Source organism: Curcuma longa, chromosome 17 (genome assembly GCF_044706935.1).
Source record: "Curcuma longa cultivar G26 ecotype Majalengka, Jawa Barat chromosome 17, ITB_CL_G26_1.1, whole genome shotgun sequence".
NCBI lineage: Eukaryota > Viridiplantae > Streptophyta > Magnoliopsida > Zingiberales > Zingiberaceae > Curcuma > Curcuma longa.
The window spans coordinates 2,998,099-3,022,640 of NC_133877.1; the positions used below are offsets into that span (position 1 = coordinate 2,998,099).

Here is a 24,542-nt window from a genome sequence, read left to right on the forward strand (position 1 = left end):
TGCTTCCATTGTTGGATTTTTCTTCCTTCACCCAATGAAATGATTGGAGAATCCCCGCAAGGTCTTCCTTTGGAATTACTATATGATTTGTTGACATAATAATTGATTACTGATGTGTGAAAGAAGGAAGCTTTTGTTAAACTCTCTCTTCTTAATCCTTATTGTCAAAGATTATTTATGTGAGAATCAATGTGTGTGTTACTTCAAAATCAAGCTATTTGTGAATATTTGGTTGAAAATTTATAGAATAACAAAATGACAAGCTATTGCTCACTTTTACGCTTTTGAGTTTGTCGCTTAATGCTCGATGATGGCGTGGATCCGTTAGATATTTTAATTCGCACGACAAATCGAGGACAGATAATGCAGGATTTAACTTAAATTTCCATGCAAATTCAACCAATTAGATACCGCCGCGTAGATCGAGTAGATTCGAGGATGGCCTATAAATGGGGGCTCCATCTCCGACGAGTGAAGGCTTAACTAATCGGTCGCCGGTCGGAAAACAGAGCATGGAAATGGAGGAGGAGTTGCACGAGTCGGACGTGATGTGGCCGGAGGCTCCGGCGGAGGACGGAGGCTGCGAAGCGACTGCGGCGAGCGAGATTGAGGAGAGGGAGCTGACTTGGAGCTGGAAGACGGCGGAGGAGGAAGGATGGAGTCGACGTTGGGCAGCATCGTCCTCGCCGCCGGTGGGGATCCCGGGCGGCGGCAGGCGGATTAAGAAGGAAGGAGAAGATGGAGAGGCAGAAGAGGAGGAGTGGGAGCCGCCTCATGTGGTGGCGTCGCGGCGGTATGCGGCGGCGGGATTCTCCGGCGAGGGCCGGCGAAGGTTGAAGGGGCGGGAACTGAGGCACGTGCGGGACGCGGTGCTGCGCATGACCGGATTTTTTGAAGGCGAGCTGTCGCGTGGCTGGACTTGCGCCAATTTAATTATTTAATCAATTAATTAATGCATGGAATTTTCGAGAGAAGGATAACTCAAGCAAGCACATAAACTCCATCGTTTCTTTGACTCGAATAAAAAATGTATTGTATCGAGATAAGGATAACTCAAGAATTGATTCGAAGAACCATCATTTTGGATCGAGCTCTCTTGATTCTTAGACGTTGACTTTCCCTCTCTATTGACTTTGTCCACGTAAGCTTAAATATTATCTGTTGACGAAAAAGAGCATATGATTTGTTTCAATTTTGGTGTTGGAAAAATCATGATTGATGTGATTTAAAGCGTCTAACCCGCACCAAATAATTCTCGATGCGCATGAATCCAACTCACTAAATTCATTCACATCCCATACTTGGCAAAAATCTTAATTAGATCTTGTCAAATCCAACCAACAAATTTCCATTAAAAGCAAATTAAAGCAGCACCATATCTCCAAATTGGTACACCAAATGCCCTCATGGCCCAATCGGCCCAAATGTAGCGCCGCCGCATTTGTCGAAATCCGTCCAAAATTAGGAAAAGGAAAAATTCCTTTTAAAATCATCAAATTAATTGACATTAATTAACCACCTCAACGGGAAAAAAGAAAGATGAAAAAATATCAATTAATGCGTTGACCGGTCCGGTTCGGTGCAATCGCCGTCGGTTTTTCTTTCTCCCGCCACGTGTCTTCCATCGGTCCGTCCGCTTCTTTACGTTACGGAAATCGTTGGTAAAGGTCTCAACGGGAATACTTTGGCCCGCTTCTTCCTATTTAAGACTCTGTTTTCTGCGTATCGTTCCACTCTGCCCTGCTCTGTTCTTCGAAGGAGACAACAATGGAGTTTCCATCTCTTTCTTCTAATGGATTTCCTCTGCTACTGCTCAGATGTGTCCTGGTTTTGACGGCGATAATGGACTTGACTTGGGGTTACGACTTCTACGCCGGCGGAAGAGATGGCTGGGTGCTGTGTCCCTCTGAGAGTTACAGCCATTGGGCCGAGAGAAATAGGTTTCAAGTCAATGATTCCATTGGTTCATGATCTTTCTTCTCAAATTTTCTGAGGCAGATTGAGAGTTATGAACGGGCAATTAATAAATTCTGGATTTTGTGTTACAGTTTTCAAGTACGAAAAGGAAAAGGACTCTGTTTTGGTGGTGGCGGAGCATGATTTCTACGCCTGCAACTTGGGCACACCCTTATGGCGGCTCGACGGAGGCAACGACCGATTCACGTTCGACCACTCCGGGCCGTTCTTCTTCGTGAGCGGGGCTCCGGGAAAGTGCGAGCTGGGGCAGAAGCTGGTGGTGGTGGTCATGGCCATCCGGCACCGTTCGCCTCCATGGTCGCCTCCGCCACGCTCAGCCCCTCGTCCCGCGCCAGCAGCGTCGCCTCCCGTGTCTCTGTCTCCCTCGCCCACGCCAAGGCCCAGCGTTTGGCCTCCAGCAACTCCGCCGTCAGGAGAAGCCCCTGTTCCGGATGCCTCTGGCGGTTGGACATCGCCCGCGCCAGCGCCGGCCGAGCTACCTGCAACCTCCGACGCTGCGATCAGCTCGTGGAAGTCTCCGCTCGGAATAGTGATTGCTATCACCCAATTTGTGCTTCTGATTCAAAATCTATAATTGATTGTAATAACAAGAAGGATGACTACACTACATATTTCAGATTTCTCTATCTGTCTTCTCGATTCCACGAACTAATTAAGTAGTTCTTATGTTGATTCCTCTTATTATCTCAAATAATATCCGGAATTTGATGAACTGTAGCCTGGGGCCTTGGCAACTCTTCTCTCCTTCATCAGTCTTCGAACTCTCTCCACTTCCCTCCAGTTCTTTGCCTCTGCATAAATATTGGACAGCACTACATAAACGCCGTCGTTCCCAGGCTCCAGGTCCAGCAAATTCTTAGCCGCCCACTCGCCAACCTCGACGTTAGCATGCTTCTCGCACGCGCCCAAAAGCGTTCCCCACACCACTGCGTTCGCTTCCATTGGCATCGTCTCCACTACGGTTCTGGCCTCTTCGAGCTGCCCCAACCTGCCCAGCATATCCACAATACAACCGTAATGGGCGACGGTAGGAACCAGATTGAATTCCTTGGTCATTGCCTCCAAGTAGTTCATACCCTCGTCCACTAGACCAGCATGGGCACAGGCGCTCAGCACGGCCACAAAGGTCACCTGGTTCGGTCGCACTCCCTCCCGCTGCATTTCTTGGAAGAGGTTCAATGCAGCAGATTCTTCCCCTTGCATTGCCAGGCTCATTATCATGGATGTCCAAGATGAGACATCTCTCCTTGACATTCTAACGAACACCTTGTGTGCGAGGTCAGTCCTGCCACATTTAGCATACATGTCGATCAAAGAATTAGATAGCGTGACCTCCAACCTCCCTGAGTGGCAGGCCTGTAGAAGGCACTTGTGCACTTGTTCAGCCAAATCGATGTCGCCTAGCCCCCCGCAGGCAGAAGCCACGCTGACCATCGTCACGTCGTCGGGCATCAGACCGCTTCTCCGTAGCTCCATGAACGCATCCACGGCCCCCCTTAGTCGGCCGCCCTGCGCGAGGCCACTTATGATGGCATTCCAAGAACCGAGCTTTCTGTGCGCACTTTGGTCGAACACCTTCACCGCCGAGCCAAAAAGTCCGGCCTTGGCGTAGAGGCTGATGAAACCGCTCTCGGTGAACTCATGGCAGGCCAACCCGAGCTTCAAGGCGGTGCAGTGGAGCTGAAATCCGGACGCGAAGGCAAAGAGGAGCGCGGCGGCCTTGACGGCGAGAGGGAGCGTGTAGCGGTCCCGAGTTGCGCCGGAACGGCACATCTGGGCGTAGAGTGAGAGGCACGCACGGGGGCGGGCGAGGCGGAGGTAACAGCGGATGAGGGCGTTCCAGTGGAAGGATGCGCGGAGGAGATGGAAGCGGAGGACATGGGCATGCGTCCGCGCCAGCTCACAGGGGTCGGCGCAAGCCTCGAGACGGGTGGCCGCCATCGTGGCGGGATCTCCGAGGCATTGCTCGGAGGAGGAGGAGGAGAGAGCGGCGAAGAGAGGGCGGAGCGGGCGCATTACCGCAGCGTTGTGTACATTTGGGAAAATTTCTCAATTAATAGACACCGAAAAATAATATATAACGTCTTTAAGTTACCGTTACACTGCTGCCTAACTACCAACCGCCATCTCGCTCGATAAATTTAAAACCAATTAAACAAATAAACTCCAAGCTAACGTGAAGATTAGGATTAAGCTCAAGAATCAAGCCATAATCCTCGTCCCCTCTCCAACCCATGCACCGCCACCACCCTCACCGCCGTCGCCGGCCGCGGCGGAGGATGAGTGCCGCCCTACTTCGTACATCGGAGAGGTTTACTTTTTCTGGTATGCAAAGATTCGATTTCAATTCCATCAATTCCATTACTTTTGTGCGTGTATAATTTTGATTTGATGAAAATAGTTTGTTAAAGATGTCTTGATGAAGTACGCCGGCGCCGGTGGCCTCACAGCCGGCGACATTGACGCTTGCCTCCGAGCAGGGCGTTACAAACTCCTTCCCGACCATGACTCCACCTTCCGTCTTTCCGCATGTATCACCTCGTCTCTAGCAGCGATCTCATCTGCAGCCCCTCCGGCCGCTTCTCCCTCCCCGCGATACGGCGGCGCCAGTGGCCTCACAGCCGGCGACATTGACGCTTACCTCCGAGCAGGGCGTTACAAACTCCTTCCGGACCATGACTCCACCTTCCGTCTTTCCATGCATCACCTCGTCTCTTGCCCCCACGGGCGGGATCAGCTGGTCAGGGCACGGTTGCTTGCAGAATGAGGTGATGAAGGGATGTGACACGAACTAACACACCCCGAAATTCGCCGAATGACTTTCTTGAGACTAGAATAAAATATTCACAGCGGAAATAAACAATCAAAAGAAAGAAATAACACCGAGATTTAACGTGGAAACCTCCTCAATGTGAGGAGTAAAACCACGGCCTAAGGCACCACCAAAAACCTTCCACTAAATCAACAAAGAAGTGGGTACACAAGTGTTCTTCTCTAGCCACCAACAACCAGCACATAAACTTCTTCTTCTACTCAGCGTAACATCAAGAACTCGTCTTGGTAATCATACGCATAACAACACAAATAGAAGAAGTTAAAATCAAGAATACCGAATCTGACAGTTCCGAAATAGGGACGAAATCACCAGCTAGAAGACTCCAATAACGATCTCCACCGTTCAGAATGAAGAACCTCAAGTTGGGAATACTCTCTCAAAATTTCAGGAAGATCCAACGGTGCAATTGGCGGCAACGCCCGGTTAAGTGAACGTCGCGCAGGCTGAAACAGTGCTGCACGAAATCTGTTTTTGCGGCTCCCCCTTGGCTGCGTTTTTCTCTCCAATATCATCCGAAGATAACCCTAGATGACCCCTTAATATAGATGAGGGCTTGGGCTTCATCCGTGTAAAGAAACACGGGCTTGGGCCGCTCTCACATAGGAGAGACCAACCCAACAAATCTCCCCCTCTCGACTATGTGGAGGAGCTCGCCGAAACACCGGCGACTTGACGACAAGCAATAATCCTTTCTCTTGAAAGCGCCTTCGTCATCATATCCGATCCATTATCATCGGTGTGGATCTTCTCAATATGCACCGCCTTAGAATTCACAACATCTCGAATCCAATGATATCTCATATCTATATGCTTCGACTTCGCATGGAAGGTTGAATTCTTCGCAAGATATATAGCACTTTGATTATCACAAAAGAGGACGTACCGTTCTTGATTGAATCCAAGCTCTTGGAGAAAATTCTTCATCCACAATAGTTCTTTGCACGCTTCCGTGGCAGCAATGAATTCCGCCTCGGTGGTAGATAGTGCAACACATTTCTGAAGCCTAGATTGCCAAGAAACAGCTCCCCCTGCAAAGGTAATCAGATAACCTGATGTCGACTTACGAGTATCAATATCTCCAGCCATATCTGCATCTGCATAGCCAATCAACTTTGGCTCACCACCTCCGAAACATATACCATAGTGTGCGGTACCACGCAAATACCTCATAATCCATTTCACCACATTCCAATGCTCTTTTCCAGGATCAGATAAGAATCGACTCACCACGCTAACAGCATGCGCTATATCAGGTCTCGTGCACACCATCGCATACATCAAACTACCAACCGCAGAGCTATAAGGAACCTTTTGCATGTACTGTCTATGCTCCTCAGAAGAAGGACAATGATCGTGGCTCAACTTAACACCAGAAGGAAAAGGAGAACTTACTGCTTTAGCATTTCCAATATTGAACCTTTCCAACACTTTGTGAATATACCTCTCTTGTGATAAGAAGATCTTCTTCTCTTCTCTTCTTCTGATAATTCTCATGGCAAGAATCTGTTCTGCAGGACCTAAGTCTTTCATAGCAAAAGACTTGTTCAATTGCTTCTTCAACTGATTAATACGTGAAATATTCTTGCCAACAAGGAGCATATCATCCACATATAACAGAAGAATAATGAAGTCATTATCACCAAACCTCTGAAAGAAGACACAATGGTCTGTATTGGTTCTGGTGTAGCCATGCTCCCCCATAAAGGACTCAAATTTCATATACCATTGCCTTGGGGCTTGTTTCAAACCGTAGAGACTTTTGTTGAGCTTGCACACAAACTCTTCTTTTCCTTTTACTATGAAACCTTCAGGTTGCTCCATGTAAATCTCTTCGTGCAAGTCACCATGAAGAAAGGCAGTCTTGACATCCATTTGCTCAATCTCCAAGTCAAGGCTGGCAGCTAAACCCATCACAACTCGAATGGATGACATCTTCACAACCGGAGAGAAAATCTCATCAAAATCAACTCCTTTCCTCTGACTGAAGCCCTTTACTACCAATCTTGCTTTGTATCGTGCCTTAGAGTTGAGTTCATGCTTTATCCTGAATATCCACCTGTTCTTCAAAGCACGCTTACCCTTAGGCAACTTCACTAAATCATAAGTATCATTATCATGAAGTGATTTCATCTCATCATCCATGGCACGAACCCATTCTACCTTTTGCTCACTCTCCATGGCTTCTTCAAAATATTCGGGCTCTCCCCCATCAGTCAACAGAATGTACTCATTAACTGGATACCTGGTGGATGGTTGTCGTTCTCTCAACGACCTTCTGAGTGGCATATCACTTGGAGTTTCAGTTGTTGGTATGTCCTCAACAACTTCGGTTTCTATTTCATCTGTCTCATGTTCATCATCTTGAACTTCACTCTGCGATGAAATTGACATAGGAGGAACAATACTCATATCCAAGTTCTCACTACTAGAAACAAAGGAAGATTTCACCTTGTCAATGTCCTCTATAGTATGATCCTCTGCAAAAATTGCATCTCGACTTCGAACAAGCTTCTTTGAGATAGGATCATAAAATCTATAGCCAAACTCATCCTGACCATATCCGATAAAAACACACTGCTTTGACTTCAAATCAAGCTTACTTCTCTCATCACTAGGAATATGCACAGAAGCTTTGCATCCAAAAACTTTTAAGTGATCATAAGAGGGATCCTTACCACTCCAAACTCGATTTGGAATATCAAACTTCAAGGGAACACACGGTGTAAGATTTAACACGTGAACAACAGTGTTAAGAGCTTCACCCCAGAAAGACTTTGGTAACTTGGCATGTGAAAGTAGACATCTTACTCGTTCAACGAGTGTTCTATTCATTCTCTCTGCTAACCCATTTAACTGAGGTGTCTTGGGTGGCGTCTTTTGATGTCGAATGCCCTGCTGTATACAATACTCATCAAATGGCCCCAAATACTCACCTCCATTATCTGATCGAATGCACTTGAGCTTTCTTCCAGTTTCCCTCTCAACTGAAACATGAAACTGTTTGAACACATCTATAACCTCGCTCTTGTGCCTCAGAGTATAAACCCAAGTCTTTCTCGAATGATCATCAATGAAAGTAACAAAATAAAGAGATCCACCCATAGTCTGAGTCTTCATAGGACCACATAAATCAGAGTGCACTAGGTCAAGAATATTTTCTTTTCTACCAGGCGATGAAGACTTAAATGAAATACGATTCTGCTTTCCTGCCAAACAATGATCACACCTCTGCAAACTGACATTCTTTAAACCAGATAAGACATTTTTCCTGCCTAAGAGAGAAAGACCTTTTTCACTGATATGACCAAGCCTTTTATGCCACAACTCAGATATAGCCACATTTTCTACCACATTCACTGCATGATTCACAATCTTAGCATGCAACATGTATAAGGCCGAAGATCTCTCACCTCTGGCCACAATCATCGAGCCTTTGGTAAGCTTCCATCTTCCATCTGCAAAGGTACTACAATAACCATCATCATCTAGCTTTCCAGTCGAAATCAAGTTCAACCTAATGTCTGGGACATGCTTCACATCTTTTAGAATCAACTTAGAACCAGTACTAGTCTCCAAGCATATATCGCCAATGCCAACAACCTTTGCTTCACCATCATTTCCCATCTTCACAAAACCAAAACTACCTGGCGTGTAAGAAGTGAAGAAATCCTTCCGAGAGGTAGTATGAGTAGAAGCACCACTGTCAATCACCCAACTGATATCATGATTAGTTAAATTAACCACATCATAGTCATAGACAATCAGGAAATCTTCAGTGGTAGTGGCAGCGCGTTCCGTATCACTACTTTCGCCTGATTTCTTGTCTTTGCCCTTCTCTTTATATCTTTGCTTATTCTCCTTCTTCAATAGCCTACAGAAAGGCTTGATATGTCCCTTCTTACCACAATGATGACATTCAACATCAGTAAATTTTCCTCGAGACTTACTTCTGCCATTGCCATCTCTACTCTTCGGTCCACGGTTATAATTTCTCCCTCGTGACTCGGTAACCAAAATATCTGACTTTGAAGAAGAATTAGAATCAAGAGACTTTCTCCTCACCTCTTCATTCATGCAGCTAGCCTTCGCCATATCATATGTAATCACTCCTTTTGGAGCTGAATTCGAAACTGATGTTCTGAAAGTATCCCAAGTGTGCGGCAAACTACCAAACAACCACAAACCAAGCAACTCGTCTTCAAGTTTAAGACCCATGGAAGACAACTGATTAATATGACCCTGAAAGTTGTTGATATGATCCGCCATTGAAGAACCATCCTTATACTTCAATCCCAACAGCTGATTCATCACATACATCTTGTTGCTTCCTGTATTGCTTGCATAAAGCTCCTCAAGTTTACTCCAGAGAGTTCGAGCATGGTTGATTCCACTGACATGATTTAGCACATTATCCTCAACCCACTGTCTGATAAATCCACACACTTGCCTATGAAAGATAGTCCACTGCTCCTCTGTCTTATCCTCTGGTTTTTCTGTAGAGAAAACAGGCATGTAGTAATTCTTTACATAAAGCAGATCTTCCATCCGAGACTTCCAAGAAGAATAATTCGAACCAGTCAACATAATCATCTTGCTCGTATTAGCCTCCATCACTCGACACAAATCACAACTTGGCTCTGATACCACTTGAAGGGATGTGACACGAACTAACACACCCCGAAATTCGCCGAATGACTTTCTTAAGACTATAATAAAATTTTCACAGCGGAAATAAACAATCAAAGAAAGAATCAACACCGAGATTTAACGTGGAAACCTCCTCAATGTGAGGAGTAAAACCACGGCCTAAGGCACCACCAAAAACTTCCACTAAATCAACAAAGAAGTGGGTACACAAGTGTTCTTCTCTAGCCACCAACAACCAGCACATAAACTTCTTCTTCTACTCAGCGTAACATCAAGAACTCGTCTTGGTAATCATACGCTTAACAACACAAATAGAAGAAGTTAAAATCAAGAATACCGAATCTGACAGTTCCGAAATAGAGACGAAATCACCAGCTAGAAGACTCCAATAACGATCTCCACCGTTCAGAATGAAGAACCTCAAGTTGGGAATACTCTCTCAAAATTTCAGGAAGATCCAACGGTGCAATTGGCGGCAACACCCGGTTAAGTGAACGTCGCGCAGGCTGAAACAGTGCTGCACGAAATCTGTTTTTGCGGCTCCCCCTTGGCTGCGTTTTTCTCTCCAATATCATATCAAGATAACCCTAGATGACCCCTTAATATAGATGAGGGCTTGGAGCTTCATCCGTGTAAATTTGCGATAAACACGGGCTTGGGCCGCTCCCGCTCACATAGGAGAGACCAACCCAACAGATCTCATCTGCGCTTCTCCCCTCCCCGCCACCGCCGGCGCTGGCGACCAGAAGAAGCCGCCAAGGAACTGCATTCCGGTCGTGCATTCTTTCACAGAGGTAATATATTAGCTGGTTAATAACTCGACATCAATTTCTTGCGAGATTTGGTCGGTGTTTGATTGGGTTTCGACTCGGTGCATGGCCAGATAGTGACGAATTTGTTGGAGGTCTACGGCAGCGCCACAGCGGCGGAGGAGATCAAGGAGCACATCAAGAAATCGAACTACAAAGTCGGGCCGGGGCTCGACTGCTCGTTCCTCTACCGTCTCGACTTGCTCGTGGAGCAGAGCTTGGCTGGTGACTTCCCGTCAGCCGCCGCAGACGTAAATGTATATTCAAGAAACTTAAATCATGTTCTTGTAAATCTTTGATGATAATTAATTTCTTCCAAGGAAGAAGCCATCGCCGGCGACCGGCGATGCGCCGACTCTGCTCGTATAATTCCTATCCATGGGTAAATTTACTCAGATTCGATTCAATTGCAAAATTATTAATATTATTGACACTTGTATGTGAGTTTGTGGCCAAGTGAACCCTAATTAAAGAACACTTTACTTCCTGAAACTTGATACAAGACATAAATCTATTTCTCATTTACATCCTCTTGATTGATCTTTGAAGGTACTAACAAGATCTTTAAAGTGGGCTCTTAAATCATATTATTGCAATTAACTCTTCATCATGAATAGCTTTAATTTCAGAACTTTTTCAGATAAACAGTTTGAACAACAGCTTCTTTCGAGTTGATGTAGAAGATGAAGATCATTTTACGACATCGAATAGGCTCGATCGGCGATTCGTCTTGTTAAGGCTGTTTTGCCTGAGGAAGTGCTTCTGAGCATGACTAGCAACTTGAGTCGGTGTTCGTGTGGTAACAAATTTCTTCGATATGCCTCGCCAATTCCCCTTCCCGAGTTTCTCCAAGCCAGTTAGAAACAGCTTGTGCTCTTCTTCGCTCCAAGGAACCCCTAAAGAACGACAAGTTATTGCAAACTTGGCGCCTTCTCTTTCAGAAAACAAGAACAATTACTTACCTTTTTTCCTTTCTTGTGTTTTAACAGCCATGCCATCAGACATATTACCTTTAGAAATCTTCTCCCTGGTTTCATTTTTCAGAAGAGAACAAGCCGAAAACGGCGAAGAAGAGGATTCATCAGTGGCAAAGTTGAGTGTCTTGTTCATGGGAGAAGTAGGCGTCTCTAGCTGCACGCCAAAGAGCTTCAAGCCACCTCCTACCATTTCTTTACCCTCCGTGGAGCTCATGCATGCCCATGAACTAAGTATTCCTCTCTCTGCACACCATGAGAGTGAGACCATTTGCTTCTATTCTTAGCCACTACAAATCTAGAATTGCAAGTGTAAACCAAATATATATTGATTATGCTATGCCATTGTGGAGTGGAGATCACATATTCACCTGTGCCTCATCCTTGTCTACATCTTGCATTGTTGCTAGCTCATCCATCACTGGGATCTCATTTACTTGAGTGGAAGTTGAGTGAGTTTGAAGAGTCACTGTGTGTCAAGTGATCCGACCAAATCTATCCAATTGGAGTAAACAAGAAGAAGAATAAATTAAACATCCATTCAAGCTCATTCATGTTCATCTCTTCAAGTAAACATCCCCTTAATGTGCTGATCTATTGGTGGTGGTGGTGGACTTACTGTGGCGTTTGCTGCATGACAAGGATGGCTCTTATCTCGCATCCAATCGTTCGATTAGTTCATGGAGAAAAATAAGCAGCAGAAAGCTCTCTGTTTTCGGCTGCAAGTTGCAAGTGACAAGGATTCAGAATCAGCAGCCACCTGATACAGTGACGGCAGACGCAACCTTATTGCTTTCCTTCTTCGATCCAGAACAAAAAAAAAGAAAGAAAAGAAAAACAGATATGTTGTGTCTTTTTGAAGCTCGTTTAAGATCTCTCGCGATCTTGTTGTGGTTGCTCTCATCTGTTCTTCTCTGAAGAGAGAGAGAGAGAGAGAGAGAGAGAGAGAGAACAGAAACGTCAGGAGGACTGGATTGCAAGAGAATTAGGGATACGTTATGGGCCAGGCTCTAATATGGGCCTAGCCCATAAACGGAACAAGTCTAGTAATCTAAAGCGAACCGGCAGATCTTAACCGCACGATGTAATAATCACGGTTATGATTGCATCCACGTAGCCTCTCAATCCGTCAATCCCTGTAGATTTCGATGAAGTTTAAATGACAAAAATACCCCTGATAATATCCGTCGAGTCTCAATCAAGGTGCGTAAATTAGTCAATGGGCTGTCGCTATTATTGTCAATAGGAATCGATTAGGTTTCCTTGCTCCTCTGGACGAAGCCTATTCATGGTGGAAGAGTGCGGCTAGGGTTTGTTTTTTTTCCTACAAAACTCGTACCTTTCTTCTGCTACCCGGTGAGGTATCCTTCTCTTTCCTTGTATTTCTAGTGATTTTAATGGAGAGTGCTTCGCGTCGACGGATTTGCTAGTCCTGGAGTACCTCTGGTGCCACTCTGAAAGGGGCGATTTGGACAACATTTTACGGAGATGGCGACCAAGAATCCTTTTGATATACTGGGGGATAACGACAACGATGACCCTTCTCAGCTCGTCGTCGTCGTCCAGCAGCAAAAGTTAGTTGCTAAGAAACCCGCTGCGCCGGCCGCTGCTGCTCCGGTAGCGGCGAAGCTTCCGACGAAACCGGCCCCCCCTGCTCAAGCCGGTCAGTTTCTAGTACATATATTGTTAGGTTGCTCTTGTAAAAACGATCCTTTGGATGTTTTCCCCATCGTATCATTGTCTCTGTTCATCTATAAACAATGTCTGGTTGGATTGTTTTTGTTTGTTTCTGGATTAGTTGGAAGAAATTTCCATTCGATTCAAAAATTTACTCTCTGATTTGGGAATGTTCGTGGCACAGTGAGGGAGTCGAGGGAGGCGAGAAGCAACACCGCACCAGCACGCGGCGGAGCTGGTCGTGGCGGACCTGGCCGTGGGCGAGGCGGTGGACGAGGTCCAAGTCGTGACTTTGGAAATGAGAACCTGAATGGATTATCCAGGAGCTATGGTGGTGGCGGCGGTGGAGAAGATCGTGATGCTGACAAGCCTGACAGGGAACGTCCTCCACGTCAGCCTTTCAGTGGTGGCCGTCGTGGTGGCTATGCCGGCCGAGGTGGCTATGGGAATGATGAATCTGGAGGTGACTCTGAACGCCCTCCACGGAGGGTGTATGAGCGTCGGAGTGGAACCGGGCGTGGTTTTGAGGTGAAACGTCAAGGTGCAGGTCGTGGTAACTGGGGATCTGTAGCTGACGAAACACTTGAACAGTTAGGATATTGGTCTAGTTGAAACTTGAAACATCTTTTCATCTTTGTTCTAATGGAAACAGAAGCTTATTTTCAGTTGTGTGAGTGAATTATGCTGAGTTGTGAAATTCTGTTGAGCAGGGAAAAGGATGATGCCCTTAAATCTGATGATAAGTCGCCAACTGAGGGGCATCCAGAACAGGAAAATGTACCATTAACAGAGGAGAGCAAGGACAAGGAGGGTGCTGTTAATGAGACTGAAGAAAAGGAAGAGGATAAGGTGAGCTTCTCTTTAGATACATAATTCTCTTGGACTATAAAGATTGCCAGCTGAAATGATACTGATAATAGTTTATTGAGAATAGTTCTTTATTAAAAAAATATCTTATCATGTGTCAAGTTACCATATTTTGAAAATCTTAATTTAAAAAATGTTTTAGATTTTGTTTGTTATGTTATGCAAACATTTTATTAATGGGTCAATTTTCAAAAGCATATACCCAGTTTTCAACATTGAACTATGAATACTTTTTTATCTTCAACTGATTATTTCTTGACTTGTCAAAATAAAAAACGTCTGAATATACTTGTATTACTTTTTCTCTCATCTTTAAAATATCTCCTATTAACTATATGTGTGCGCTTGTGGAAGAATAACTAGTTTCTTGTTTGTTTTTTTTAATCTCTAGTCAATTGTGTATACTTTCATTTGGAGACCACAGATGTCATCCAAGCAACTGTTATTTTTCGACAATTTGACTTTATCTTGCTCCATTTTCTCATTCACTCATTTCATCTAGATAGAGCATTTGTAGATTTCCTTGGGCCATCTGTCTACTGTCTAAAATGTTCAATGTCAGTGTTTTGAATAAAGCTCACAAATTTTTTTCTTGATGTATCCATTTTAGGATTCTTGAGTCTTGACTCAGCAACACTCTTTTGAAAACTTTCCTATGTCCTGAGTTCCTACCATTCAGATGTATAAATTTCAATAAATATCAAGTTTTTCTGTGGAAACCATGCTCGTAATTTGTGCATAGAGTTATTTATTGTGCAGTGTATGTTGTTTTATCGCTTCTTGCAAATTTCAAGTGATTATTAGTGTTATTAGTGCATCTATTTTTGTTTTTTCATTTTGTGATAGTGTCTCTATCTGCATTGGGAAAAAGCCAGTTGGAGTACTACACATTTTTTCCAACTATGACCAGTAGATGTCTATAAATCTTCATTGCTTGTAATCACTCTTGTGAAGTCATTTAGAGTGGAACACATGTTCCAACTAATAGTGTGAAAATATCCAGTAACTTACTTAGTGTTTTTGACCATTGGTTCATATGTGTCATCATCAAGCTAATTGTTAATCATTAGGAGTGTTTAGTTCGGTTGGTTCATAGATTCTGGCAAGTACAACCTTTATCAATGTGTATGAAACACCTTTTTCACTGAAATTGGGAAGTCGAAGTTCTGTTGATTTTTTTTTGTTCTTCGTCTAGAAATTCTACTTGCAAAAAATAATAACTTTACTATCTTGCCTTCTACAAGCTTGAAGGGGAGCTTTGGCGCAACGGTAAAGTTGTTGCCATGTGACCTAATAGTCATGGATTCGAGTCATAAAAACAATTTCTTACAATGCAGGACCCTTCCCCGAAACCCTGCATTAATGGAAGCTTCATGCACTAGAATGCCCTTCTATAAGTTTCAGTTCATGTCTGGAGAACTTTCTTTCAAACACTGAAGTTGATCAAATTTGCTTCTGCACTTTATACTTAACTAGTCGCCCGCCATCACCATCAAGTTTGCATCTCATCATAATTTAAAGAAAACCACTATTATAGTCGTTGAAATTTCAATCTGTCTTTTTGGTAAAATAGCAGTTCATTTTTTTAAAAATAAAAACAGTAAAACCCGTCTGGAGAGTAAAATGAAACTAGCTTCCTATGTGACAGAATCAAGGTATCTGTATGTTTTGTTTTATCAATCGCTTCTTTTTAATCAGCTTTTGTTATTGTCTTGCCGCTGTATACACTTTCTGTTACCACCTACTATTTTTGTTCTCTGATGTTAGATTAAATAATCATATTGTCTTTTTGAACTTTGTGTTAGCAATTATAATTTCATAACTACTATAAAATTGTATTAACAAAGATCATATATTATTTAACTGAAATTCTTCTAGATCACTCTGTGCTTTGTGATTCAAGATTACCTTCTGAATCTTGTAGATATGCCCCTATTTATCATGAGTGACATTTAGAAGTCTTTTATTTGTTTATATTAACACTACTGAAGTTAGCATTTGTATCATTAAGCACTATAATCTATTGAGCAATTCTCCATGCCTTTCTTTAGTTATTTGTTTCGTTTGACCAAAGCAATAGAGTCAACATTAAAAGTAATTGTAGCTTCCAAATGCTGATTCTGCATGGATCTTCTAGTCTGTTCATTCCAGATGTAGAAATCAGTAGCTAAACAACATGGTTTGTTTAATTCTATTGTATAGGAGATGACTTTGGAAGAATATGAGAAAATAAAAGAGGAGAAAAGAAAAGCCTTGCTTGCATTAAAAGCTGAGGAGAGAAAGGTTGAAATCGACAAGGAGTTGCAGTCTATGCAGCTACTATCAACTAAAAAAGAAGTCGATCCTATTTTTGTTAAATTGGTATGCTTACTGCCAAGGTCTTATATCCCCGACCAGTCGTCTACGATTTTGCTATTGTTATATGGTACATCTTTCAGGGCTCTGACAAGGATGCTGGGAAAAAGAAGGAAAACATCGATCGTGATGATCGGAGCAAAAAAGTACTAAGCGATGTCTTTACATGATGCTATCAGTTATTTAAGATTCTCCCTTTTGCTAGTATTGAAATTTGAATTCTTGTTTACAGCCTTTGAACATGAATGAGTTCTTCAAGACCGGCGAAGGTAAACAGTACTACAGTCCAGGTGGCCGTGGGCGTGGCAGGGGAAGAGGTGACCGTGCACCATCGAGAGGCGGTGGCGGCTACGGCTACGGCTACGGCGGTGGAAGCTCAAACTTCACAGCTGCTGCTCCATCAATTGAAGATCCTGGCCAATTTCCCACACTCGGTGGGAAGTAGAGTATTATTATTATTATTATTAAGTTTTAGGTTCGAGTTTTTATCAGCCTGCGAAAATTTTAGAGATTTTTAGTTCTTAATTTAAGACTCCATGTCTCCTGAGAAATCAACGTGTGTCGGTTCTTCATTTCGCTTAAACTATGTATACTGAAGCTGTCTCATTAACAGTATTTTCTTAAATATGTTTGTTTGCTACTTGCATTTAAACACTATTAGTCCGTCGAGCTTTGTTCATCAAGAGCTTTTAGGTTTTGATTAGACAAATCTTTTGCTGGTTAGTAATTTTATCATTGTGCCAAAGTTCTCTTTCAATGGGAACTAATAATAAACAGAAATGATAAAGGATGATAACTAGTTCAGTTGATAAAGATCATAAAAATTCGCTGATAAAGATCACTAGTCAAGAGATAGTAGTACAACCAAAATAAACTAACAATGTGACAAAATATAGATCAAGAATGTGGCAATAATAGAAAGGATGAATACAGATTGCACCTGTTGGCACATTAACTTTCTGAACGTTTTTAACTTCTCTGTGGAACACTCTTTCTAGTTCCCAGGCTGTTTGTGAAGCATCGTATGGTGTCTTTCTGAGGCAAAACCTCCAGATTTTGTTTCACAATAGGAATATTGTTGTTGCTCAGGTCGCTCTTGTTTCCTTGGGCATACCTGGGCGTCGAAGTGTATCGACAATCCTTCAAGTCGCCCTCCAAAATCCTAAGAACCTTCAAGTGTAAATCCAGTGTTAAACCTGAGGAAATCAATTTTCTTCACCTACTTTGAGCTGCAGAACTCTTAAAGACGTACCTGAGACATCCGAGGCCTGGCATGAGCATCTCGTCTGATGCACAAAGACGCAGCGTGCAACATCCAGTGTATTTCATCTTCTGAGTAATCACTACCTAAACAAGGATCTATGAACTCTTCCATGGCATACTCTTCGAGCAAAGGTCGGGCCTGTTCGCAAAAAAAGAAAATTTAACCGAAGCTGCAACTAGGCACTGATGAAACAGTAAGTCCTACAAAATTGAGCTAGTGATTAATGGAGTACAGAGGAATTTTGGAAACAAAAAGTTTCCACTTACCCATTCTGTGAGGCACTGCTGACCCTTTGGTTGGTTTATATCAACAGCTCTCCGTCCAGTCACAAGCTCCAGCAGGACTACTCCAAAGGAATATACATCGGCTTTTTCTGTAATTTGCCCGCTTTGAGCATATTCAGGTGCTAGATATCTACACGAATGGAGATGATTTTAGATTAATAGCCTAGTCGCTAAGGTAGAAGATTTTTGCTCTGGTGATTACCCAAAGGTTCCTATCACTCGCGTTTCAACACCAAGATAACCATCTGGCTGCCATCTTGCTAAGCCAAAATCACCAACCTTTGAGTTACACAATGAAAGGTCAGGTGTCTTTTTATGTCAAAATAATCACACTCCAAACTGTTAGAGGATATTAGCTTCAGATTCTTGAGGAGAAAATGGAATTAATATGAAACCAGGTTGCAAAACTTTGGCAAGGTTTTGTATCTAGTATCATTATACTCATAGCAGTGTGTATTAGATACTAGTGCTGCTTTTCTTAGTTAGTTTGCATCTCAACAAACTAAAAAGATATTTGATCATCTGATAAGCGCATGAACAAGATAGATGTGGCACGATTATGTTCTTATCATGACTAACCAAACAGAAGCAAACCTTCAAAACTTATGGGGACTAAGACAGGAAGAACAGCAATCAAAAGGAAAATCAGCGTTAAACTGAATTAAGAACGATAGGATTCAAGGCAATAGAAAGCAGCATAAAGCGTGATATCTCAAACAGAAATGTTGTAATCAATTTTAACACCTCTAACACTCCCAGAATATTATGTGAGAAAACCTATAAATCCACATCAACTCAATGTTTGCAGCAGGGAATTTGAAACCATACCAATGGTTCAAAATCATGGGTTATAAGAATGTTGTTTGGCCTCATATCTCGGTGGACTATGCAACCAACTCTGCACTCTTCATGAAGATACCTCAAACCCCGAGCAGCTCCTAAAGCAATTTTTTGCCGAGAAGACCATTCCAATGGTTCTTGATTACGACCTACAGGAATAAAGGTATATGATCTTCTAGGTCAGAACAAATCCACCACATGCAGCAATTTATTCTCAGTATGAAACATTTAGATGGATATCAGTATCAAGTGCAATGATTACAAGTCCATCACTTGCAAATAAGATATTAAATGTTCAGCAAACCGTTTGAATCTGGATAAGAATAATCATCTCATTATTGATGTTTACATGACTGGTAATACATAACATTAATGCCTAAATAAAATATTCCTACAGGTTACTTCAGGTATCAATAATTATCTAATAATGCTTCCAGAAACATGCTGTCAGTTAAAAAATAAAAAACAAAAATAACAAGATTTTGGACAACATTCATTCAGTGTCAATCTTAAACATATTAGAACACTACTATGTGGTCATAGCCAATTTCTGCCAGTCACCTAAGTACAGTTTGAATCTCAAAAGATTTATGTAACATTGATATATAATGGACTTTATTCTTAATAGGGTAGTAATTAAAAGGATATAAATGAATTTAGTACTGACCATAGAGATGAGTATCCAACGATCCATTACAAATATATTCATACACCAGCAACCTTCTCCTATCTTCTACACAAAATCCAATTAACATCACCACATTCCGATGTTGCGCACAGCTTAGAACTTCCACCTCTGAGCAGAATTCTTGATCGCCCTGCGAACTAGCTAGTTTATGTTGCTTGACTGCAATTGCTTGACCATCTGGAAGGACACCTCTATGTACAGATCCATACCCTCCCTCAGCCAAGAAATTTGCTTGCGAAAACCCACCAGTAGCAAGTTCTAGCTCTGAGTAGCTGAACCACCTAGGAGGCTTTCCAAAAACAGGTGCCTTGTGCTGGCATATGGAGCATAGAGGAGGTGGTCCTGGAGGTGGATTTCTTGAGAGAGAAATAGCTTCTCTGACATTCCCACTGAAGTTCAAATCTAATTTACAACTCAGAGAACCAACTTCAGCTTCTCTGTCCAGCTTAGTAAGTTTATCCAACAAGGCTTTGGCTGTAGACATACGAGCATTACTATTAAATGATGGAGATCGTTCATGAATTTCCCTTGACAATGGGCAGCCACCTCCAAAAATCTCTACTATCCAGGGCTCAAATTTTGCTTTACCAGGGCTAAGAGTCGCACTATCAGAATTGGAGGTAGATATATCTATGTTCCTTATATCTTTTGTAGCTAGATGCTCCTCTTTCCGAGAACAACTGATTGCTTCAATGGCAAAAAAAGGAGAGGTACCATGATCTGAGCTAGACATTGATGATGTACCAGCTTCAGTATTAGTAAATAATGTCTCTACTTCAGGACTACTAGTTGGTGTCACAACTGGTCCTCTAATACATTTTTGAGAATCTTTGTTACTGGCAGAAGCCTTTGAGCTATCTAACTCTGAAGGCACCTGACAAAGTAATTGCATCTCTGCATCATCGGATCCTATTAAATTCAAGCGAAGAACTTTAGGTTGGGAGTGTTTCATTACTACTATGTTACATTGTAATTCATCAATGCAACACTTCTCTTCGTTCTTCAGCCGTCTGTAGAAAGAAATAGCATCAAGATGTCAAAATGAGAAAGCAGCATAATTAACTCATGTTGCATATAAGAGAAGCCAGTTGTTAAAAAAAAAAAAAACATATAAGATCCTCAAGGCAGACCAGACAAAAAAAAAAAACAGAAAGAAAGAAAGAAAGTTCATGTAGATCATTTCCTGTCTAACACAACCCAGTTCGCCTGGACTCGTTTGGATTCTGCAGCCACTGCACCACAAGGTGATCCACAAACAATCTTTATCTTGACATTTATCTACAAAGAAAAGGAATTAGGTACATTCAATGGGAAAATTTAAGGAAGACCATAGAGGAATGACAAAAGCAACTAACCTTGTTTGAATCATAAACGTCATGAAGTTGCAGCATCAGTTGAGAGCAGGAATCAGTAATGTCAGATTTCTGCTCCGAAGGTGTACCAGGTTGTGATTTCCCATGGCCACTAGCACAGTCAGCAGCAAATCTTGGAAATCCCCATTGTTTTCTACCTAAAAAACTAAAGATTTTAATAAGGCAGATCAATCATACACCAGCGAAGAAGAAATGTGCTAGCATCACAAAGTTTAGTAATTACATTGAAAGGAAAAAAAATCCACAGCCACAAAGAGTTTGGTTGTGATGCTTTGGCAAATATATGCCATCTACTAAGATGAAGAAAATTTATATACAATATAAAGCATTATGATCGACTAATATATTTTACAGAAGGAACATGAAATATCAAATACACCACGTTGATTTCCAAGTAAAAAAAATAAGTCTAACCACGTTAGGCATAGTGACTTGTGAAGTGCCTACAACCGTATTTAGAAAATATCAGATTCTGCTATTATATAGTTGACTAGGTAACGTACTAGCGGTGTGAAGAATAGATATACGACCAAACTTGCTAAGTAGCAGACTCGTCTTTGAGTAACCAAATGAGAAAGACAACCGATTTGAAACAATCATAACCAATGGCTAGCTAACTAGCAGGTTTCCAAATGAACCGCACAACAAACTCTTTAGTAAAGCAGTGATCAAGAAGACATCAGTAGCTGTGTTGCTACGAAGAGACCAAAAAAAACTCTGGGAATTTTTAAGTTAAGACAGAAATATAAGAGAATAGAAAACTAGGGAAATGAACTCCAAGAGAAGATAGAAAATGGTACCGGAAGTGTGCGAAGGAACCACAACCAAGAGCATTATGCAATCTCCAGGCTGAACAACATGTGTTAAAGCCCATACAAGGGCTGTCTTTGGGATCTCTTTTGAAGCCCTGACTGCAACAACAACCTTCTCAGTAGCATCAAGGCCCTTGACACTCTTCCCCTGCTCTGGCTGCTGGTTGGTACTCATTTCTCCCTAACTCGAGAAGAACTTTCTTAGCTAAGCTCTTGGCTCCATGTCAATTTCTCCAGGTCATGTTTACTTGTATGAGTCGGCATAAGACGAGAAAATACAAGCAGAGAAATAAAGATAGGTCTTTTCTTTCACTGTTCCACTGATCGGAGGGGAAGCTATTGAAGATGACCAGCATCTGGACCACACCACGGAGGCACGGAGAACTATTTTCTATGTTTAAAGCGATCCAAAAGGATGCTTTTGACCCAGCAGATCAAATATTTCACTTTGACCAACCAGAGAATTATTAATTTCCTTGTTCGTTAGTATCGCCGTCTCTTTATATCCTGGAACTCCTTGTTGCTCCTCGAGCTCACCTGCGTCTAATCCAAATTTTCTGGTCTAAGTCCAACTCTTATAGAGGAACTGCATAGTAGCCGCTCAGATGATGCGGTGATTTCTTACAAAGCAAAAGGTCGTTTTCCAAAGCAAACGAATGGGGAAAATGCAATGCAATAATAGAAGGCATATAGGCACTGTTCTCGTGAATGTGCTCGCTGCTTTTCGCTATGAAACAGACAGTGAACAGTGGATGATGTCCTGCAACGTCTCTTTGAACTCCCAAACCAGATTGCTAGAACCCCTAAACTCTGTTAAAAGAGCATCTTCTCGGCATCAACAAGGTATCTTGTTCAGGGAATTGAAAAAGGACGTCAAAAAAAGCCTTATCCACCCCACGAAACTCAACTGTAGATGAGTCTGAGCAACACAACGCTTTCCGACACCTTTGCAAAACCACCACGACGCAGGAAGCGTCACATACTCAACCTTCAAACACCCTGAGATCGTAAACTAGAACCCCAAGCTCGACGACGCTGTCGAAATCCATATAAAACCAAACTTTCGCCTCGGCATAGCGCTGTTCCCTTCCAAATCTACGCCGTCAGACTCCCCAAATAAACCAGGAGAGCGGACAAATCCAGACGCAGGCCGACACTGTTAAAAGCTTCCAAATCGAGATTTCGCTTGCCAGATAACTCCAAAACAAGACAACCCTAATTCATATCCCTTTCGTCTTCTGTCGCAATCAAAACGAAGCAAAATCCTCTCAAATCTCGTCAGCTTTTGCGATCTCCATGCTGAAGAACACCTCATTTCCCAAAACACCCCTGCACGTTCTACCACTTTTACCAAACTACCCCTACCCCATATTTACTGAATATAATATTTTTGTAAACCATCTTCCAAATTTTTAATAATGTAATTAATAATTAATTAGAATAATTCATTGCAACGGCTCGACTTCTAAACCCGACCATGAGCCGGAAATTGAGTCGACTCGACCAGCTCCAATTGGCTCGGCATGGTAAATGGTCCGGGCCGGACCAAACGCTAGATCCATTATAAATAAATCACATTAATAATTCATTTTTTTTCTTCTTTACTTTTCTCCAGTGCATTGTCTACCCGGCCATATTCTCAAGTTGTGCTCAATATGAGAATATTCTTTCCATAATATTCTACTTTTTGGAATCAATGGCTTATTACTTAATTTGATTCCATGTCATCATCGCTCAATTGGAGGTAATTCCGTAACAAGACTCAACTAAGTAACTTATTGATGATCAATGACTCATCTCTACCATCATCCTTGATTTCTTTATATACTCTTCTTCCCTTGTCGAGAACATCACTTCTTGTCCATGGCAGGAGTTGTCGTAGTGTTTGATTTTGATTTCACCCTTATCGACTGTGATAGTGAAAATTGGGTCGTTGATGCGTTCGGGCTCACCGATCTCTTTGAACAATTTCTTCCTACGATGTCATGGAACTCTCTTATGGTTTGCTATCATTTAAGTTGAAATTCTCTTCTCATGAATATCTTTAAGTTCTTTGCCTTCATCTCAGGATAAAATAATGAAAGAGTTGCATTCAAAAGGGCGATCGATCGAAGACATCGAAGGGTGCTTGAAGACTATTCCATTAGATTCTCATATAGCCAGTGCCATTAAGATTGCTCATACTCTCGGGTAATAATGTTTATGAGTTCAATCGTGAGAGTCTAGACGGGGCTAAGTTTTATTATTACTTCTTCCTAATTTGTTTTTGGATTAGATGCGAGTTGAGGATCGTGAGCGATGCGAACAAATTGTTTATCGAGACGATTCTAGTGCGACATGGGCTATTAGAGTATTTCTCGGAGATCAACACAAATCCTTGCTATGTGGATGAAGAAGGAAGGCTTAGGATCTTGCCATATCATGATCACAACATTGTGTCGGTCCATGGGTGCAATCTCTGCCCTCCAAATATGTGCAAGGTAGATTTAGTTAGTTAGTTAGTTCATCGAACAACATTAGTAGATATATGTAACGATTATACCTCTTGTATTGTTTGTAGGGGATGATAGTTGATCGGATTCAAGCATCCTCGGGCATTATTGCAGGGAAGAAGCAAGTGATCTATGTCGGAGATGGCAAGGGTGATTACTGCCCTTCCCTTAGGTTGACGGAAGGAGATTATCTGATGCCGAGAAAGGACTACCCTTTGTCGAAACTTTTGAATGCGAACTCGGACTTACTAAAGGCTAAGCCGCATCATTGGAGTAGTAGTGAAGAGCTCAAAGAAGTGCTTCTTCGACTCATCACTCAGTTAGAAGAAGAAGCTAATTCACTATCCTTGATGAGTTGCAATCACAAGGAAATACAAGAATCTCCACAAGAATTAAGTACTTTCATGTAATTGTTATTATTAATGCGATTAAGAAAGCTAAACTAAAGTTTAACTTAAAAAGGGTCAAAATTAAGCTCCCAACTTAAAGGAATCCTCAGTTCTCCTTTTCTTTTTTCTCATTTAAAAAAAAATATCCACGTGTCCTCCAATATATATATATCCAGGAGCTGGGAGCTTCGACCATGGCGTGGACTTGCTCGTCTCTTCTCCGGAGCACGACTCTCCCTCCCCTGTCGGCGATAATCC

General features: G+C 42.3%; 5 protein-coding genes and 1 pseudogene across 6 annotated transcripts; 3 read left to right on the forward strand and 3 right to left on the reverse strand.

Moving 5' to 3' along the window:
• The first annotated feature begins 449 nt into the window (after positions 1-449).
• Positions 450-941, forward strand: LOC141811514 (protein S40-2-like). The gene has a single exon (XM_074699537.1). It carries the CDS (start codon positions 450-452, stop codon positions 939-941), a length of 492 nt encoding a protein of 163 aa, XP_074555638.1.
• Positions 942-2,590: 1,649 nt separating this feature from the next.
• On the reverse strand, positions 2,591-3,993 carry LOC141811515 (pentatricopeptide repeat-containing protein At1g77170, mitochondrial). Its single transcript, XM_074699538.1, has one exon. The coding sequence runs from the start codon at positions 3,991-3,993 to the stop codon at positions 2,659-2,661; it is 1,335 nt and encodes a 444-aa protein (XP_074555639.1). The 3' UTR covers positions 2,591-2,658.
• Positions 3,994-10,820: 6,827 nt separating this feature from the next.
• On the reverse strand, positions 10,821-11,472 carry LOC141848207 (transcription factor MYB1R1-like). Its single transcript, XM_074736268.1, has 2 exons — positions 11,232-11,472; positions 10,821-11,165 (listed from the first exon to the last, which is right to left on the reverse strand). Exons 1-2 carry the CDS (start codon positions 11,458-11,460, stop codon positions 10,960-10,962), a joined length of 435 nt encoding a protein of 144 aa, XP_074592369.1. The 5' UTR covers positions 11,461-11,472; the 3' UTR covers positions 10,821-10,959.
• A 1,023-nt stretch (positions 11,473-12,495) lies between these two features.
• On the forward strand, positions 12,496-16,796 carry LOC141811569 (RGG repeats nuclear RNA binding protein A-like). Of its 2 annotated transcripts, XM_074699589.1 has the most exons (7): positions 12,496-12,553; positions 12,633-12,906; positions 13,105-13,510; positions 13,631-13,769; positions 15,990-16,148; positions 16,226-16,288; positions 16,375-16,796. In XM_074699589.1, exons 2-7 carry the CDS (start codon positions 12,732-12,734, stop codon positions 16,585-16,587), a joined length of 1,155 nt encoding a protein of 384 aa, XP_074555690.1. In that variant the 5' UTR covers positions 12,496-12,553; positions 12,633-12,731; the 3' UTR covers positions 16,588-16,796. The 2 variants fall into 2 exon arrangements, with proteins under 2 accessions (XP_074555690.1, XP_074555689.1); XM_074699588.1 differs by lacking the exon at positions 12,496-12,553 and having other exon boundaries at positions 12,560-12,906.
• A 157-nt stretch (positions 16,797-16,953) lies between these two features.
• Positions 16,954-21,753, reverse strand: LOC141848446 (inactive protein kinase SELMODRAFT_444075-like; annotated as a pseudogene).
• Positions 21,754-23,266: 1,513 nt separating this feature from the next.
• Positions 23,267-24,305, forward strand: LOC141811517 (thiamine phosphate phosphatase-like protein). The gene is made up of 4 exons (XM_074699539.1): positions 23,267-23,404; positions 23,472-23,593; positions 23,679-23,883; positions 23,964-24,305. Exons 1-4 carry the CDS (start codon positions 23,267-23,269, stop codon positions 24,303-24,305), a joined length of 807 nt encoding a protein of 268 aa, XP_074555640.1.
• Positions 24,306-24,542: the final 237 nt, after the last annotated feature.

Bases quoted from the DNA above. Each gene is read 5' to 3' on its own strand.
- LOC141811514 (XM_074699537.1), top strand. From the start codon at position 450: ATGGGGGCTCCATCTCCGACGAGTGAAGGCTTAACTAATCGGTCGCCG.
- LOC141811515 (XM_074699538.1), bottom strand. From the start codon at position 3,993: ATGCGCCCGCTCCGCCCTCTCTTCGCCGCTCTCTCCTCCTCCTCCTCC.
- LOC141848207 (XM_074736268.1), bottom strand. From the start codon at position 11,460: ATGAGCTCCACGGAGGGTAAAGAAATGGTAGGAGGTGGCTTGAAGCTC. The intron at 11,166-11,231 runs GTAAGTAATTGT...GTCGTTCTTTAG, and splicing joins AACACAAGAAAGGAAAAAAG to GGGTTCCTTGGAGCGAAGAA.
- LOC141811569 (XM_074699589.1), top strand. From the start codon at position 12,732: ATGGCGACCAAGAATCCTTTTGATATACTGGGGGATAACGACAACGAT. The intron at 16,149-16,225 runs GTATGCTTACTG...TACATCTTTCAG, and splicing joins ATCCTATTTTTGTTAAATTG to GGCTCTGACAAGGATGCTGG. The intron at 16,289-16,374 runs GTACTAAGCGAT...TCTTGTTTACAG, and splicing joins GTGATGATCGGAGCAAAAAA to CCTTTGAACATGAATGAGTT.
- LOC141811517 (XM_074699539.1), top strand. From the start codon at position 23,267: ATGGCAGGAGTTGTCGTAGTGTTTGATTTTGATTTCACCCTTATCGAC. The intron at 23,405-23,471 runs GTTTGCTATCAT...CCTTCATCTCAG, and splicing joins TGTCATGGAACTCTCTTATG to GATAAAATAATGAAAGAGTT. The intron at 23,884-23,963 runs GTAGATTTAGTT...TATTGTTTGTAG, and splicing joins GCCCTCCAAATATGTGCAAG to GGGATGATAGTTGATCGGAT.